The sequence below is a fragment of the Brachypodium distachyon genome, chromosome 2 (assembly GCF_000005505.3).
Source record: "Brachypodium distachyon strain Bd21 chromosome 2, Brachypodium_distachyon_v3.0, whole genome shotgun sequence".
In the NCBI taxonomy this organism is placed as follows: domain Eukaryota; kingdom Viridiplantae; phylum Streptophyta; class Magnoliopsida; order Poales; family Poaceae; genus Brachypodium; species Brachypodium distachyon.
The window spans coordinates 58,756,169-58,774,075 of NC_016132.3; the positions used below are offsets into that span (position 1 = coordinate 58,756,169).

Consider the following 17,907-nt stretch of genomic DNA (forward strand, 5'->3'; position numbering starts at 1 on the left):
TTTCTGGCTTTGTGAGGACTGAGGCCGCCCAGTTCATGATACGGGAAATGAGCAAAATGGGCCAGCAAAAACCAGCAGGCCGCCTCATTTGGTAGCCCACGCAGCACCAGGGCCGAGTCCAGCAGCAGACGCAGCTTCAAGAACTTTGACTGATTCGCTAAAGAAAAAAGAAAGAACTTTGACTGATTTGATTTTTTTTTTACTAATTTTATTAAATTCATCGTGGAATGTATCTTCGTGCTGTACTTACTTGATACAGTAGATATTAGTAATTCGTAAAAACAAATCTTAGTACATAATATTTGCAGCCAGTTAAGCTTATTTTATTGAAAAAAAAACACGTAGCTTCAGTAGTGCTAACTATACTAATTTGTTTATAGATTTATGTATGCTACACTCTTCTCTGGTGCTGTTCAAGCAATTCTTTTGTCAAGTTCCACGGCAACTCACGTCTTTCAAATGCTAAAAATTGACCCATAGTAAATTCCATTGGAGATGAGATGAATCACTTATAGAGAGATCAAAGATGGAAGCATTGCATATGGTTTTATTGAATGCAAGAATTAACAGTACAATATTTTTTTCCCCATGAATTAAAAATACAACATGGCCAGCAGCCAAATAATGTTCATTACGAACAAATTGGTGTGAGGTCACAACATGTCAAGAAGATCGGAATTGAATGTTTTACCCAATCGGATTCTGAGCTTCAAGACAGGCCATTTGCCGAGTAGCCAAGTGAAAATGGGCAACATCGCTACCAGAACGCAAATCGCAATGGCCAGCCAGTGGAGATGTGAAGCCAAAACCGTATATAAAGCAGTAGAGAATGCCGTAGTTGTTGCGGTGTATGCAAACCACATGAGCTTCTTAGTGAAGGATCTGTAATAAAGCAAGAACTCATAATCCTCCCACCTTGCTATGATGCATATGAAGGCGACAGCAAACGAGGAGCACATTGCTAAGACGTCGGAGATCAAGAACGCCTGAAATGCAAACTTCTTGGACATGATGGGAAGTCCTTCGTTTCCAGCATCACTGCTGTATCCTCCGGGCAGAGTGAAGGCAGCGGCAAAGGTGATTGTCGTGGTGAGGATTGCCACTAACGATGTGTTGCTCGTATATGTTTGAGTTAGTGACTTTGCATCCTTCCTTGCTGCATCAGTCGCTCGTTGCTTTGTAGCCTTGTAAAGATTATAAAGAGTGACGGCTTGTCGGGGAACAGCTCTCAGCATAAGCATGCTCACTTCATTCTGCATGAATTAAAAGGGAGATACAAATGGATCTCATGGTGTAATAGTAAAGCTGAGCTATTCTATGACGTGGAAATAGTCTTAATAATCATAGTATTGTACTTAGTTAAGAAAATTAGATGACACACCAAAGCCATTCTATTTAATTGATCAAAGAAACAATCAAAGAGTAGGGGATATGTTTTTAATTTTTAAACTGAATGCAACTAGAATAACTCATATGTTAAAATAAATCTATTACATAGTTCTACATGGGGGAAAATTAAGTCCAAAACACTGAATTCGCTATATATTATCTGCATGCAACTTACTTCCCTACGAATCATTTTTTTGTTGTCACACCCCTTCAAGTTATTTTACCATTGAATTTTCTTTTCCTGGAAAGAGCCGTGCCACAAAACACCCTAGAAAAAAATAACAGTATTTCTAGAAAGAAAGAAAAAATGAGTTAGCCTTTTATTTTATTTTTGCTTAGCCTCTGGCCAATTTCATCTTGTAGAGATGTTAGTGCTTAGATGGATTATTCTGTCTCGGTAATTGTTAAAGCAAACAATCATTAAAAACCTTGTGAGCTCCCTTTAAAACGTTGCTTAGTGCTCTAGTTGTTTGTGTAAGCTATATACGCGGTTCCAAAATGTAAACTATAAAGCGCATTCATTTTGTTTTATCATGGCTTTGACCAACAATTACTCCATTAACACATGACTTGTGCGATGCAAATCATAATCACATAAGAAAATACTTTTGAATACGAATACAATGATATCGATTTTCTGTCACGTAAATTAGATATGAATGGACTAACTGATGGTCAAAGGAAACGAATAGACACACAATTGTGTTGGCTCTGATACAAGAAAGGTTTCTATGCTGCGTCATGAATGAGTCTATGATTGTTTACTCGCATAATAGACGGAAGGGGTACGTACCCAATTTAAAGTCTTGGCTTGATTTGTGGCGTCATCCAATTTTCCAAGCTGCTGGATTAGCATCTTCGTCAATAATCGTTGGGTCTATATGCTTGTGCGACAGTAAGGCAGCAACATTCTTAGGATTACACATTTTGACTGCCAAATGCAGAGCGGTTTGTCCTTTGTTGTCTTGCATGTTAACAAGTTTATGGAGTTGCGGCATCATTAGAATAAATTCAGCGAACTCCGTATGATTGTTATATATAGCCGTATGAAGGCATGTCCAACTCTGCTGATTTACAGCGCAATAAGGAGCATCTGGACAATTACTAAGAATCTCTCGAGCAACGTCAACATGACCTCGAAACGCGGCAGACGTAAGGAGGGGGTAACCTTCTTTGTGTACTTCATACCCTAAAGAACAATCATGTTCTAGCAATACTCGTAGCACGTCAGGCTTGTTAAAAAGTACAGCCAGTCTTGCTGGTGTATTGTGGTTGACCTTCTCAGCTGCTCTCGCCATTTCAGGTCGTATCCGCATAATTTTTGTAGTGCTTTCTGAGAATAACAAATCAAGGCGTGAATTATGGATGGTTAACAACTAAGGCAAGATGCTAATCTTGACACGCTAATTCATCAACGATAATCCTAAAATATAAATCCCATGGCAAGTTAGTACGCTGATGTTAAAAAATGGAGGACATAAGAACTATTGTAATTTGTACTAACTCCATAGAGCTCACCTTGATCCCCATTTTCAGCCACAGCATGCAAAGCATTGCGGCCCTTCCGTCCCGCATGACTAAAGTCTGGAATTTTTAACAGTTCCTCCAAAATACCGGTAAAATTTCTCATTGCCGCGATGAACATGGGTGACTGGCCGTACTTGTTCACACCTTTGGACAGAGCAGGCTCTGCTGCTATCAACTCCATCGCAAGCTCCCCGTGGCCGCTGCGAATGGCATGGTGCAGTGCATCCGGGAAGAAGAACTACCGCACGGGATCAAATTGAATTAATATTTGCGTCGGAGTACGCGCTAAGGATCCTTCTCTAAGTAAGGATCAATTCATCCTTTTTTTCATTAACTGCAGCGCCAGGTGGGTTTTTTTCACAGGATACGACGTCAAGAGTGAAGTGCTGGGATAGAACTAAGGGCATCTTCATAGCCAATGGAAGGAGAGATGAATACCACAACTAAGTAGCGGTTTCTTGAAAAAGTAACAGGTACTACACGGATACAGAGACAAAAGAAAATGACACTTTAAAAAAAAAGAGGAGAGAAGAAATGTGGTATCAACCACCACAGCTGGAGATGTCCTAATTGTCCTCCTCCTGTAGCTAGGATCGCCTCGCTCAACCGGATCGAGGCCAAGGGGACACGGCCACGTGCAACAGCGCTGTCGGAGTTTACGTACGGCCGTGAGGAGAGACTCCTCTGGTGTTATTTCCTCTAGTTACATCCTTGCAGAATTCCGGATGGAGGATATGTGCAGGCAGGTGTTCCCCGATGGAGTTGTTCTGACAAGATATGCTACTTGTATTGAAGATTACCGAAGTACGTATTCTTGGAGTGACTGGTCAGATCAAATGCAAAATATTAGAGCATGCATTTTTACTGTTGGGGGCTTAATTCAGTCAAGTCAAGAATGCTTAACCCTTGAAGATTGATGATTGCAGTTACTTTTTTTTTTTTATGAAAGCCAGGTACAAGACACAGCACACAGCAAAGATAAAACCGGAAGACACCGGGTCCCAAACAAAAGCACAAGCGACTCCTGAACAATGAAAAAATACAAGGTAGCCCCGTGCCAGAACACGAAGAAGAACCGCGTTGATGAAAGATCTGGAGCAATTTATTCGCCGCCGCCGCCGTTGTCTCTGAAGAAATCACCGCCGGGACGGACGAAAACCAAAGCTATCATGCCCTAAACCTACTGCTATACAAGGTCCGAACGCGATGTCCGGCGACTCCCCTACTCACTCACTGACGGCAGCGAGGGCGTCAGGAGGGCACGCAGAAGGGTCGAGACCGTGGGCTAAAACCAGAATTAGCCTATAGATATGAAACAATTGTATCGTATCTTAGGTATTGACCGAATTGCTATAAGAAATTAAAACGTTGTATCTTAGGTATTGATCGAATGGCTTCAAGAGGAAGGCAAAAATCACGGCAGGGGTGCGAAATTGATCGGAACCTAAGTCTGTTGGAGGCTTCAGCTGGAAAGAAGGAAGAAGACGAAAGAGGTTCGAATACCTCAGCCCTCCAGGTCCGCGGCGCCGCTGGGCGAAGGTCTACGGGGCGACGGCCGCCGGAATCTCACCGCCGACGCCTCTGTCCCCGCCCCCCAGTTCATCTTTTTTTTTCTTTCCCTTGCGTTTATGGCTTGGTGCCGCCCGTTCAATGATACGGGAAGTCAGCAACATGGGCCAGCGAAAACCAGCAGGCCGATCCGCCTAATTTGGTAGCCCACGCAGCACCAGGGCACCCCAGTCCAGTCCAGCAGCTTACGCGACTTTAATTTATTCATTTTTCGCTCAAAAAAATATATTTATTTGATTCTCTATTTAATTTTCAACTACTTTTACTAAATCCATGTGATATATATATTTTCAGAAAACATTTTATATTTAAGAACATAGGCAGTGCTATATCAGATGTCATGAAGTGATCTGCAGTATGTACATTTAAGTTTGACAAATCTGTAATCAAATTAATTCATGATTGGAGCATCTGGTTATTTTTGTTTACAGTCGTGGCAAGGAACCTGTGCGCATCGATCTTCATGAGAGATGGGAAAATGGTTTTCAGTGTATAAACAGATGGCCTGAGATGAACTATTTAAGGTCAAAATCCTCAGTCCTCACACACAACTAACGCTGGGCTGTCCAACGACTATCAGAGCATGCATATTTACTGCGGGCTTGAGTGTCGATGACACAATTATTATTAATTAATACCATTAAGCGAGGAAGAAGGGGCGAGCAACCGGGCATGCCACGTCGGCACAATTCACTGTGCCGATGGGCACTGTATGGATCTGACCGAGGTCTGACCGACAAGATCGAGGAGGGAACGGGCTCGATCAGCATCTTCCATTTTCGACGTGAGTATCTCGACAAGTGTGTTTGGTCTTTGTACGATGAGACTGATGTGTAGAGCGTTTCCGACAGAGTAAGGTCATAGTGTTCCTTCTTTCCTGAACCGAACTGAGTTCCCTTGCTGAACTGAATTCAACTGTAAGCGTGCCTTTGTTTTTTGTGCATTTAGGTACCTGATTTCCCCGTTAAGGAAGACGCTCCTGCGGTTGGTACCAAGGTAGGCCGTCTCGTTTCGTTGCAGAGTTCAAAGGAAGTGTGTTCCATGGGATTTCTAGGTTATCTCTCTTGTTTCTGCAGTTTGTCAGAGTTGCAACCCTTTCTGTAGACGTGAAGAAAGAACTCGAAGACCCAGATAGCAGGTGGTGGCCGACTAACTGGCTGGATGTTCCATAATCAACTGTTGTGCTCCTAGTCAAGAAGAATCTGAGTTCTCATAGAGAAACGTTGATGCTTACATGATTCATATGCATTTGTCCTTGATTCACAGGTATAACTTTGGGTGGAGCCTTGGGAAGGAGAAACTCGGTAAACACTTCTTCATGGTATATGTATACTGGAAAAGAGATAACTAACATTGGGTGGCTAATTAGTTTCTTCCCCATGTTCATTGTGCACCTCTTAGCACATCTGTTTGCACTTTCTAATCTTAGTTTTGTACTGGCCACATGAATGCATTTAAGATAAATTAACTGGTTCCAAAAGTAGTTTATTGAAAACAATAGGGTATTGTGGTTTTACTTTTCTTTTTGAAGAAGTTATATATTTTTGGCATGCTTTTTTTTTTGCTCCTGAATTGGCTTCTGAGTATTTCCTGCAGATACATTCAAAGGGTCCTATTATGCCAACCCAATTTTGGATTTCCCTACTACAGATGATGAGCTTGTAAGTTGGTATAATATTTATAACATAACAAAAAATATTTTTGCTTATGAATAGGCTTTGGTACTATGCGATTGTCCCAAGTCTGAAGATATTTAACAAGACCTCTACCTATGATGTATATTAAAATTCATACTACACATATCGTTTGTACAGTAACATGTAAGCCATTTAATCTTTGCAATCGCTGTTATATTTGCTCGGTGAAAGGACAACAATCCTTGCTATTATTTCTTTTAGATGCACCACATGCCAACTGCCTCCTGAGTTGAAAAATTACATGTGCACACTGAATATTGATTCATGTTTGCTTTATTACGACGTTGAATGGTGTTTTAATCTGCAGGTGTCCATCATGCTGCTGGCCGAATATATGGCCAGTTGATCATCTTCCTGAGCTCGAAACAGGTATGATTTTAACTGACTCTGACTGCCCTGGTATTGAAGAGCTTCCTTCAACTGGCTCATGACTATTTGTTGACAGTAGATTAAAATTGTCCTCGTATTTGTAGCATTTATAGATCTTGGAAAGCTAATGCTTGAAGTTGACTTGATGTTGGCTCACCATTGTGATCTCTATGGTATGTACTGCATAAACAACACTGTAACTTAGTATGATTTGTCAAGAAACAACTCAAGCTTTTCAGCTCTATATGCAACTGAAACTCTATATGCAACTGAAACAAATGTATTCTTGGCTAAAAGTTTGTGCGCTTCGGCCGATCTTGCATATACTAATACTAAGATCTTCGGTTGGGAAGTGACAAATTATTAACTACCATGCATGTTTCCTGCAGTGCAAGCATCTATTGCTGCAAAAACACGAGTAACCAGTGGAACACCACAACAGAAAGTAAGTCTTGCTTTATAATATTCATGGCTTCATCAATTTATTAAGTAGCCTTCTTTTTCTAGGAACATAAATATTTGTGAGATACACCGAACTGTCTAGGCAACAATCTAATCTTAACCTGAACTGGTTGTTTATTAGTTTGGACATCCAGATTAGCCTCATAATGTTTTCCAAGTGAAGTTGCAGTTTACTAATTGTTGGTATCATGATGTTGAACACCTTTCCATGAGTTCATAAATATGTATGGGAAGATACCATACAAACCAAAAAATAGTTGAATGGTTTAATCTTTGTACAGTCTGTGGCCTATAATTAATGCCTGTTCTTGAGTTACAGAGCAATCAGAATACTCCCCAGGTTCTTTTACAGGTTTCCGACCTTTTTTCATACAGAGATGTGCAAGTTTCTTTCTTCTTTAGCATGTAGTACACGGTCAAATATTTGTGTATTCATAAATTGTCTCACATAATATATAACTTAAGAACAAAGGACTTCATTCTTCCTTATTCCCAGATTTCTCTCTTATTTCTCTTCATTTTCCTCTGCATAGGCTTTAAGCTGCTTATAAATATCTTAGTTTTTTCTCAGCGTGTACTTTTATCCATCATCGGCTTGATGGTACAAGTACTCTTCCACAGATAAGAAATCTGTGGTAGAATGCAAAAAATAAATGTACCTACATATTTTTGTCCCCTAAATTAGGTGATTTAATTTAATCCGAGTAACTGTATTCATGTACCATGGTTGCGTAGTTTGAGATATGCATACGACTTGGTGTCATGCTTACCATTGTTCACCTTCCTAACAATTCCTAACAAGATGCAAGTTAAAATGTACCGAAGAAAAATATCCCAATCGAACAATTCTTATCAGTATAACTGAATCATGACTTTCTAGAAACCTTGAATTTTTCCATCATTTACATAGATGGCATGAGCAGATGAGTACAAGAACATGAACATATAAAAGATAAAGCGCTTTACAACGACGATTTTATTCAATCTGAGCAAGATGAAAGCTGCAGTTTACACTAGCAACAGCGTTAGGTTATGTAAGTATACGAAAACACATGATGAACATTAATTGACTGGTGCATGCTGACAGGTTGCAATATAGATTAAAATGATCAGATCATATGAATTCACTGCAGCGTTTGGAAAGTCACGCTCCTTAGGTACATGCAAGCAATGGAAGTTTTACATACGTTAATAAACATTGAGATAAACTTCACAACTAAGGTTGCTATTTGTCCATCTTCAACTGAGTTCGGGACCAAGCAGGTAAAAAATAGCCAGCCACAGCTTGTAATGTCTCAAAGGAAGAACGAAATTTCACAGAAGTAAATGGGCGCCTGAACCAAAACAGCATCAGCTGGTGAGACTGGTCCTTCTAACTGAGTTTACTCACTGTATTCAGGCAAGTAGCAAATTTAATTCATTATTTGGCTTATTAGGCACTGGATAATTAAGAATGTATAAACGCTGAATGATGAATGGTGAGCTCCACTTGTTAATGTTGATTTAGGACAAGCGAAACAAAGGAGAGGGAGGGATAGGGAGCTTATAGAACATCAACAGCATTGCATAAACATGGAAAAGATAGCAAAGAACAAACATCATAGGAGCTGAGATGGTACTTTTTTTTTTTTCAGAGCGGTGAGATGTGGCGGCGGCGCAACCTTCGGGATGGGAGCGGTGATGGCCTCTGCAGTCCACGAGATGCTTTGCAGGCTTATCTTCGAGGGTCTGCGGCCTGCGGGCCGGGGCTTGTGGGTGCGGCGCTGGCTTGGCCGGCAACACTGCCGCCGGGCGGCTCTGCGCTCATGCGGAAGGCAACACAAGGGCGGGCCATGCAGAGATAGCTTGGTGGCGACTGGTGAGTCAGCGCCGACAGCAATCTATGAATCTAGGTTGCAAGGTTAGGAAGGTAGAGTGGCATGGTGATGATGTCAGTATCTATGTGTGAGAACAACCAATCTAGAATTTTCCTTCTCATGAACAGGCATGACTCATGTTATCAGCTATGTTTCTGTCTGTATATCTAATTAAGAAAAAACATATACGGTCTTCATCACAAATTACTCATGATGACCCATGTTTTCAACTTATCCAGTGTGTACGATTTCTCTTGCAAAGGTTATAGCTATTATATATTTATATATATATATATATATATAATAGCTATTATATCAATTGTCTTGTTTTCCGAACAGAGAAGTCACACGATGGACCTTTTTATTCCTATCCTTTCAATTGCAAAAATCAACTGTCGTGCTATATATCTGAGTTAAAAGATTTTGTAAAGAATTTGGTGTAACAAACTTATTCCGACACACAGCTCTCTCTAATCATACACCTTCCTACCACCCTGTCCACACCAGAGAAGCCTCGGGCAGCAGCTATTGAGTACCAGACCAATCCTTCACAACCTGATCTCCCAGCCACGTCCCAGGGGGCGTGCGAAGGCACGCCACAATCCATATGCGAGAAATCGAATTCTTCGTGACACGAAGAAATTTACTTAGCACAATTGGAAAAGTAAGATAAGCAAGAATAAAAAAAATATTCGTCATAATATGCAGAATAAAAAATTAAGAAATGCAAAAAAACTAAAGTGTAGTACAACTGCACATAGAAATGCTTCACTGTGATACTGAATGCTCAGCGTTGTTAGCTACTCATGAGGTAACAAAGAACATGGTAAATACTGTAAGAACTGAATTTTCGGTACAGGAAAATGATTTTCTTAGTTACACAATATTTTGGACAGTTAAGCTTCTAGCCAGTTTCTAAAAACAAACAACAACTTGTAGCTTCAGTAATGCTAACTATACTAATTTGTTCATAGATTTATGTTTACTATATTCCTTTCTGGTGCTTTTAAAAGCATTTCTTTTGTGCTGTTCCACGGTAACTCTCGCCTTTCAAATGCTAACAATTAACCCAAAGTAAATTCAATTGGAGATGTCACAGATCATTTATAGAGAAATGGAATCACCGCATATGATTTTATTGAATACGAGAATCAAAAGAAAAGTACAATAGTTTCTCCTGATGAATTAAAAATACAACATGCGTACCCAGACAAACAATGTTCATTACAGATAAATTAAAACTATTACCAAAAAGCAGCGGAACCACAAGACAAGTTGATGATGTCATCACACCATGTCAAGGAGATCGGAGTTGAATGTTTTACCCAACCGGAATCTGAGCTTCAAGACAGGCCATTCGCCTAGCAACTTGGTGAGAATGGGCAACAAAGCTACCAAAACGCAAATTGCAATGGCCAGCCAGTGGAGAGGTGGAGCCAAAACCGTATATAATCCAGTTGAAAACGCCGTAGTTGTTGCTACGTATGCAAACCACATGAGCTTCTTAGTGCAGGATCTGTAATAAAGTAAGAACTCATAATCCTCCCACCTTGCTATGATGCATATGAAGGCAACAGCAAACGAGGAGCACATTGCTAAGACGTCAGAAATCAAGAATGCCTGAAATGCAAACTTCTTGGACATGATGGGGAGTCCTTCGTTTCCAGCATCACTGCTGTATCCTCCGGGCAGAGTGAAGGCAGCCGCGAAGGTGATTGTAGCAATGAGGATTGCCACTAAGGAGGTGTTGCTTGTGTATGTTTGAGTTAGTGACTTTGCGTCCCTCCTTGATGCGTCAGTCGCTCGTTGCTTTGTAGACTTGTGAAGATTATAAAAAGAGGTGGCTTGTTGGGGTACATCTCTCAGCATCAGCATGCTCACTTCATTCTTCATGTATTCGAAGGAAGTTCTTATGGATCTCATGGTGTAATAATAAAGCTGAGCTATTCTATGATGTGCACAGTGTTAATCATAGTATTGTATTTAGTTAAAAAAATTGACCACACATTAAAGCCATTCAGTTCAAATTCAAACAGCCAAAGAGGAGGGAACAAGAATAATTCTATACACGGGGAAAGTCTATTAAACTGAAGGTCTAATGGAAGTGGGCTCCTGTGGATGTCTGTTTAATAGGAATGGGAAAAATCTATACATAAATCATATGTCTGTCCGTTCCTGTGGTAGGCCTCCACGAGCTGCTTTTCTTTGAGTTGCCGGAGTAGGCATCTATTTTGACTGAAAGAGTAGGCATCTATTAAACTGAAGGTTTATGGGTAACAAAGAAGTGGGCTGGTTCAGGCGGATGGTGGATCGCTTTATGCAGAGAGGGTTATTTCGGGGATGCAGAGGCTTACACCGGTGCCAAATTTTCAGTGGATGGCAAAACCGCAAGGTATGACGGACATTGAGGTTGTGTCGGCTTTTGAGTTTCAGCGGGCGTCGGTAATTCTTTGGGCCGCACACAGCTTGCAATACGATGCAGTTGACTCCGTGTTGCCCGAACTGCGACTTTGGTTTCCGGCTCACGGATTCATGGATGTCGTCGGAGAAAAGAAAAATAGGTTGCTGCTCGATAGCCGCCCGCCGGCCCTCGTAAAATGCTTGGAATCAGGGTTCACAATTCACAGGACGTGATTTGGGGCTGGGAAGCAACGGCATATGGAGTTAGGCAGCAGGGCTTAATCCGTAAAACAAGTACTCTCTCTGTTAACTTTGACTAAATTTGAATGCATCTATATACTAAGTCATGTCTAGATACATCCAAATTTGGACAAAGTTGAGACATCCTTTGTTGTACGGAGGGAGTAGACTGAACGACCAGGTTAAAGGAGGCAGGCGGCCGTCTATTTGCAAATTAACCATGTTCTTTACCTAACTACTTTTGCTGCTGCTGTTTGGCTGCTTGCTCTGTTCTGTACGTACTCTGCATCCTTCCAACTTGAAGTCTGAGGTGGATTACGTGCTATTGTGTGCCTTGAATTGCTGTAGAGTTCAAGTGAACTTGCTGCTGCAGTAGTGTGCTGGTTAGGAGGAGATAAGATTGGGCGATTTACTTGTGTGCTATTTTGTTTGGATCGGAATTGGCCACAGGTGCCGCTGTGCCAGTGCTAAGTCGTGCCTTGTCATGAATTCAGATGGTCTGCCTGGTCCTTGTCCTTTAGTACACTCTGATGTATGGGGTCCCTCTCCTTTTGCTTCAAAGGGTGGCCACAAATATTATGTTATCTTTGTTGATGATCATTCTCGGTATACTTGGATCTATTTCATGAAGCATCGTTCTCAACTGATTTCCATATATCAGGCTTTTGCACGTATGGTCCACACACAATTCTCTCGTGATATTCGTGTTTTTCGTTCTGACTCAGGGGAGGGAGTACCTATCTGCAACTTTTCGTGAGTTTCTCTCTTCTGAGGGTACTCTTCCTCAACTTTCATGTTCAGGTGCTCATGCTCAGAATGGTGTTGCTGAGCGTAAGCATCGTCATATTATCGAGACCGGTCGTACTCTTCTGATTTCTTCCTTTGTTCCTACTCATTTTTGGGGTGAAGCTATCTCTACGGCTGTGTATCTCATCAATCTGCAGCCTTCCTCCCATCTTCAGGGCAAGAGTCCCGGAGAGGTTCTGTTTGGTTCTCCTCCCACATATGACCATCTTCGTGTTTTTGGTTGTACTTGTTATGTTCTTTTAACACCACGTGAGCGTACCAAGTTGACGGCACAGTCTGTACAATTTGTTTTTCTTGGCTACAATCTTGAGCACAAGGGTTATCGTTATTATGATCCTTCAGCTCGTCGCATTCGCTTTTCTCGAGATGTCACTTTTGTTGAGGATCAACCATTCTTCTATTCATCTTCCACCAAACCATCATCTTCCACCTCCTGAGAGTCCACCTCATTTCTTTCACTTCCACCTATTTTCTCTTCAGACGAGTCCATTCCTGATCAGTCACCACCAGATCCACCTTCATCACCACATGCTTCACCCTCTCCTCCACCAGCCCCATCTTCTCCTCCACCAGCTCCACCTCTTCTTGATAGTTTTCCTTTCCATTACACTCGTCGTCCTAGAGTCACACCTGATGCTCAGCCATCTATTCCTTCATCTTATGTTCCTCCAGCCAGTATTTTTGATCCTTGCACTAACGACTCCTCTCAGACAGTAAGGTATGCTCTGCGTGATCGCTCCTCTCTCGAGCTTCCAAACAGATACAGAAAAGATTTCTGTGTAGGGGCAGCTTATGAGCCTACGACTTATCAGGAGGCAATTGTGCTTCCTGAGTGGCAGCAAGCTTTGTCTGAGGAGCTTGCTGCCCTAGAAGGTACCGGTACATGGGATTTGGTACCACTACCTCCTCGATCAGCCCGTATTACTTGCAAATGGGTGTACAAGGTAAAAACTAAGTCAGATGGTTTCGTGGAATGTCATAAAGCTCGGCTTGTTGCAAGAGGTTTTCAACAGACTCATGGGAGAGATTATGATGAGACTTTTGCTCCAGTTGCTCACATGACGTCAGTTCGCACTCTGGTTGATGTTGCTGCAGCTCGGTCATGAAAATTTTCCCAAATGGATGTGAAGAATGCTTTCCTTCATGGTGATCTACGTGAGGAAGTTTATATGCAGCCACCTCCTGGTGTTGAGGTTCCACTGGGTCATGTATGTCGCCTTCGGAAGGCTCTGTATGGGCTCAAGCAAGCCCCTCGTGCTTGGTTTGAGCGGTTCAGTTCTGTAGTTCAAGCTGCTGGATTTTCTCCTAGTGAGCATGACCCTGCACTCTTCATTCATACATCTGAGCTTGGTCGTACTCTTCTTTTACTCTATGTGGATGACATGTTGATCACCGGAGATGATATGAGATATATTGCTTTTGTCAAGAGAAAGTTGAATGAGCAATTCAAGATGTCAGATTTGGAGTCCCTCAGTTACTTTCTGGGAATTGAGGTCAAGCAAAGTGATGATGGTTACTATCTCTCTTAGCAAAGGTACACTCATGATTTGATTTCTCGCTCGGGGCTTTATGGCACACGCACTGCTGCTACACCCATGGAGCTGCATTTGCATTTGCACCACACTGATGGCACAACTCTTGAGGATCCTTCTCGTTATCGTCATCTTGTGGGCGGTCTTGTTACCTCACCGTGACCCGACCTGACATTTCACATGCAGTTCACATTCTTAGTCAGTTCGTTAGTGCTCCTACCTCAGTTCACTATAGTCATTTGCTTCGTGTTCTTCGGTACTTGAGGGGGACAACATCACGAAGATTGTTCTATGCTCACGATAATAAACTTCAACTTTATGCTTATTCTGACTCTACTTGGGCGAGTGACCCTGTTGACCGTCGTTCAGTCACTGGCTACTGCCTCTTTCTTGGGATATCTCTTATTGCATGGAAGTCTAAGAAACAGATTGCCGTGTCTCGTTCTAGTGCTGAAGCTGAGCTTCGAGCACTTGCTACTACTACATCAAAGATCGTTTGGCTTCGTTGGTTATTGGCTGATCTTGGTGTTTCATGTGATGCACCAACATCACTTCTTTGTGATAGCACTGCAGCGATTCAAATTGCTAATGATCCTGTCAAACATGAGCTCACCAAACACATCGGTGTGGATGCATCATTCACACGCTCTCACTGTCAACAATCAACTATTCAGCTCCAGTATGTTCCATCGGAGCTTCAAGTGGCAGATTTCTTCATCAAAGCTCAAACTAGAGAACAACACAAACTCCATATTCTCAAACTCAATGTTTCAGATCCACCTTGAGTTTGTGGGGGGCTGTTAAGAGTATTAGAGTATTCCTTTGTGTGTGTTTATGCTTTATATTTCATATAGTCTAGTCAGGCCCAAGGCCCATGTAAGCTCTTGTATATGGTTCTAGTCAATCAATGGAAAATCTTGATTTGGTCTTTTGACACTCTTTTAGGTGAGATGGCTAGATGGGGTATCTTAACATTGTATCAGAGCCAAAAGTCTCGAGTTTGAGTCTCAATCCCCCCGCATTTTCCCATCATTATCCACGCCCACGTCGGGCGTGGGAGAGCTTCTTTCTTTCTTTCCACATCACGTCGGATGGGGTGGGGGGGGGGGGGGGTGTGTTAAGTATCAAATCTCTTCTTCCTATCATATCAGTCTTTTAGGTGAGATGGCTAGATGTGGTATCTTAACAATTTTACCATTGACTTTCCCTTTCCTAAAAAGAGTCATGCCACAAGAGAAGAAAAAACAATATCTAGAAAGAAACAGAGTTAGCCTTTTATCTTTTTTTTTTGCTTAGCCTCTCACCAATTTCACCTTGTAGAGATGATAGTGCTTATTTGGCTTATTCAGTGTAAGTAACTTACTACAGTTGAAAGCAAACACACATAAAAAGCCTTCTGAGCATCCTTAAAAAAGTTGCTTAGTGTTTCAGTTGGTTGTGTAAGCTAGCTATGTACTCCATTCCAAAATATAAGGTGTATTCAGTTTTCTTTTACCATGGCTTAAAACTTAGCTTACGTGATTCAACCATTAGAGAATACTTTTGAGTATTTATACAACCATATCAGATTTGTCACACAGATTATGTACTATATGGTTGGTCAAAGGAAAACGAACGTCTTATATTTTGGAACGGAGAGAGACACAAAATTGTTCTGCCTCTACTACACACCTTATGGCTGGGTCGTGAATGATTCTAGTACTCGCATAATAAAGGGAAGGAGTACGTACCCAGTTTAAAGTCTTGGCTTGATTTGTGGTTTGCGCCAATGACCAAGCTGCTGGACTATTATTGTCGGCAACAACCGTCGGGTCTATATCCTCGTGAGACAATAAAGCAGCAGCTGTCTTAGGATTACACTTTTGGACTGCCATATGTAGAGCGGTTTCTCCTTTACTGGTTTGCATGTTAACAAGTTTCCGGAGTTGAGGTGTCGCTAGAATAAATTCAACAAACTCGGTATGATTGTGAGATATAGCTGTATGAAGGCATGTCCATTGCTTGCCATCTACTGTGCAATAAGGAGCGTCTGGACAATTGCTAAGAATCTCTCGAGCAACATCAACGTGACCTCGAAATGAGGCAGCAGTAAGGAGGGGCGCACCGGATTTGGTTAGTTCATACCCTAAAGAACAATCATGTTCTAGCAGCACTCGTAGCACGTCAGGCTTGTTAAAAAGTACAGCCACTCTTAATGGTGTATTGTTGTTCATGTTAGCTGCTCTCGCCATTTCAGGTCGTATCCCCATAATTTTTATAGCGCTGTCTGAAAAGAATAAATCAGGTCATTAATTGTGGTGTAAAAAGTTCAGGAATCATGGCATGAACTAGCTAAGCTAGTACTCCCTCCGTTTGGGTTTATAAGGCCCACGCGGAATTTTATGTCAAATTTTGACCAAAAATTACATTGGTAATATGAGATTATTGCGTCACAAAAGATATATTGTTGAATTCGTATTGAAAAACTATTTAAGTTTTATATGCATTATACTAAATAAAATTTAAATAATTGTTGGTCAAAGTGTATAATTTGAATAATTATTAGCCAAAATGTGGCACAAATTTCAATACGAGCCTATAAACCCAAATGGATGGAGTAGCAAGTATGTTGTAGAGATAATCCTCAAATTTAAATCCCATGGCAAGTTAGTACTTTGACGTTAAAAAAAAGACACAAGTACTATTGTAATTTGTACTACTCCATAAAGCACACCTTTATCCCCATTTTCAACCACAGCATGCAAACCATTCCGTCCAGCATGACTAGAATCTGGAATATTCAACAGTTTCTCGAAAATATGTGCAAAACCTCTCATCGCAGCGATGAACATAGGTGACTCGCCATACTTGTCCACACCTTTGCACAGACCAGGCTCTGCTGCTATCAACTCCATCGCAAGCTCCCTGTGGCCGCTGCGAATGGCATGGTGCAGTGCATTGCAACCATCCTTGTCTTGTCGTAAGATTGCATCACTCAGCTGCCGTGAACGGCAGTATCTGCTGAGTAAGACAGAAGCCAAGGAGACACGGCCGCTTCTCACTGCGGCGACAAGTGGCGTCTCCTTGTCGGAGTTAACAGCCGTGAGGAGAGACTCCTCTAGTTCCAGCACATCCTTGCAGAATCCCTCGTGACCATGAACCGAGGATATATGGAGGACGGTGTTCCCCAAGGGAGGTGTTCCAAGCAGAATGCTTGGATCCTGTGAAGCCATGGCCTTCATTGACCCAGAATCACCAGATGTCGCTGCTTGCAGGAGCCGTCTGTCTATCCGTGGTTGTCCCTGTCCTCCCGATGAACTTGGTGTCGTTGATGTATTGGCTGCCATCTATTTTGGGTTAATTTACTGCATAACAAAAGATAGTTATATATACTTTTATGTTGAAAGAACTAGGAGAGCTAGCTGCATACGGTCTTTGAAGGTTCAAAGGAGATCAGCATGTAATAGAGCAATAGTTCACATGTACAAAATTGGAGAAACGATAACTTGGTATTGAAATGAAGAAAACGGGATCAGTTACAATACCTGATTGTGGAAATTCAGTGTAATATGATTGCGGGACGGATCCTCTTCCTTTGAAGGGGCAATCACATGAAAATGGGGTCACTTAAATCGTGTCAAGAGACAATTAACTGTGGCAGAATTCTATTTGTAAAGGAAGTGAAACAATTAACTGCTACAAGAGTTCCCTGATAGACTGTCTCTTATAGGGGCAACAATACAACAAGACAGGGTTTACCTACTCAACAAGTAAAGGGAAGAACCCTTCAAAAATAGAACAAGGAAAGAATATGCGTAGAGGCTGAACGGGATTGAATCCCCCAATATACTACAGTTTGCTAAAAAGGCAAAAGCTAGCAGGATTGGAAGAGATCGAAGAAACGTATCATGTAGATATATTCAAATAATAAAGGGGGTTAGCTACCTAGCTTGCTCCTTGTATTGGTAAAAGGTTGCCTCCTTGTATTGTCAAGGTATCCAGTAAAATTAAGCCCCCAAACCTACGCACTAACTCTTCAAGGAAGAGACTTTGATATAGTAGTTAGTTCTGGGCCATCTT

At 41.6% G+C, this 17,907-nt stretch overlaps 2 protein-coding genes, 1 long non-coding RNA gene, 1 other non-coding gene and 1 pseudogene across 8 annotated transcripts; 1 reads left to right on the top strand and 4 right to left on the bottom strand.

The window, feature by feature from the left end:
- Nucleotides 1-523: 523 nt before the first annotated feature.
- On the bottom strand, nt 524-3,154 carry LOC112268539 (annotated as a pseudogene).
- A 149-nt stretch (nt 3,155-3,303) lies between these two features.
- Nucleotides 3,304-4,570, bottom strand: LOC100840821. The gene is made up of 2 exons (XR_001405979.2): nt 4,420-4,570; nt 3,304-3,739 (listed from the first exon to the last, which is right to left on the bottom strand). It is a non-coding gene; the product is annotated as an uncharacterized LOC100840821 (transcript).
- A 608-nt stretch (nt 4,571-5,178) lies between these two features.
- Nucleotides 5,179-9,051, top strand: LOC106866191. The gene is made up of 9 exons (XM_024459284.1): nt 5,179-5,342; nt 5,434-5,481; nt 5,562-5,623; nt 5,752-5,789; nt 6,082-6,146; nt 6,490-6,551; nt 6,656-6,724; nt 6,941-6,996; nt 8,648-9,051. Exons 5-9 carry the CDS (start codon nt 6,103-6,105, stop codon nt 8,855-8,857), a joined length of 441 nt encoding a protein of 146 aa, XP_024315052.1. The 5' UTR covers nt 5,179-5,342; nt 5,434-5,481; nt 5,562-5,623; nt 5,752-5,789; nt 6,082-6,102; the 3' UTR covers nt 8,858-9,051.
- On the bottom strand, nt 6,238-17,574 carry LOC100841127 (ankyrin repeat-containing protein At5g02620). 5 transcript variants are annotated; one of them, XM_024459282.1, is made up of 4 exons: nt 17,373-17,573; nt 16,562-17,192; nt 15,579-16,114; nt 6,238-6,731 (listed from the first exon to the last, which is right to left on the bottom strand). In XM_024459282.1, the coding sequence occupies exons 2-4, from the start codon at nt 17,172-17,174 to the stop codon at nt 6,720-6,722; spliced, it is 1,161 nt and encodes a 386-aa protein (XP_024315050.1). In that variant the 5' UTR covers nt 17,175-17,192; nt 17,373-17,573; the 3' UTR covers nt 6,238-6,719. The 5 variants fall into 5 exon arrangements, with proteins under 5 accessions (XP_024315050.1, XP_024315049.1, XP_024315051.1 ...); XM_024459281.1 differs by lacking the exon at nt 6,238-6,731 and adding an exon at nt 10,064-10,385; XM_024459283.1 differs by lacking the exon at nt 6,238-6,731 and adding an exon at nt 13,852-14,016 and having other exon boundaries at nt 16,658-17,192; nt 17,373-17,574.
- On the bottom strand, nt 8,080-8,763 carry LOC112270857. Its single transcript, XR_002963376.1, has 2 exons — nt 8,633-8,763; nt 8,080-8,402 (listed from the first exon to the last, which is right to left on the bottom strand). It is a non-coding gene; the product is annotated as an uncharacterized LOC112270857 (long non-coding RNA).
- Nucleotides 17,575-17,907: the final 333 nt, after the last annotated feature.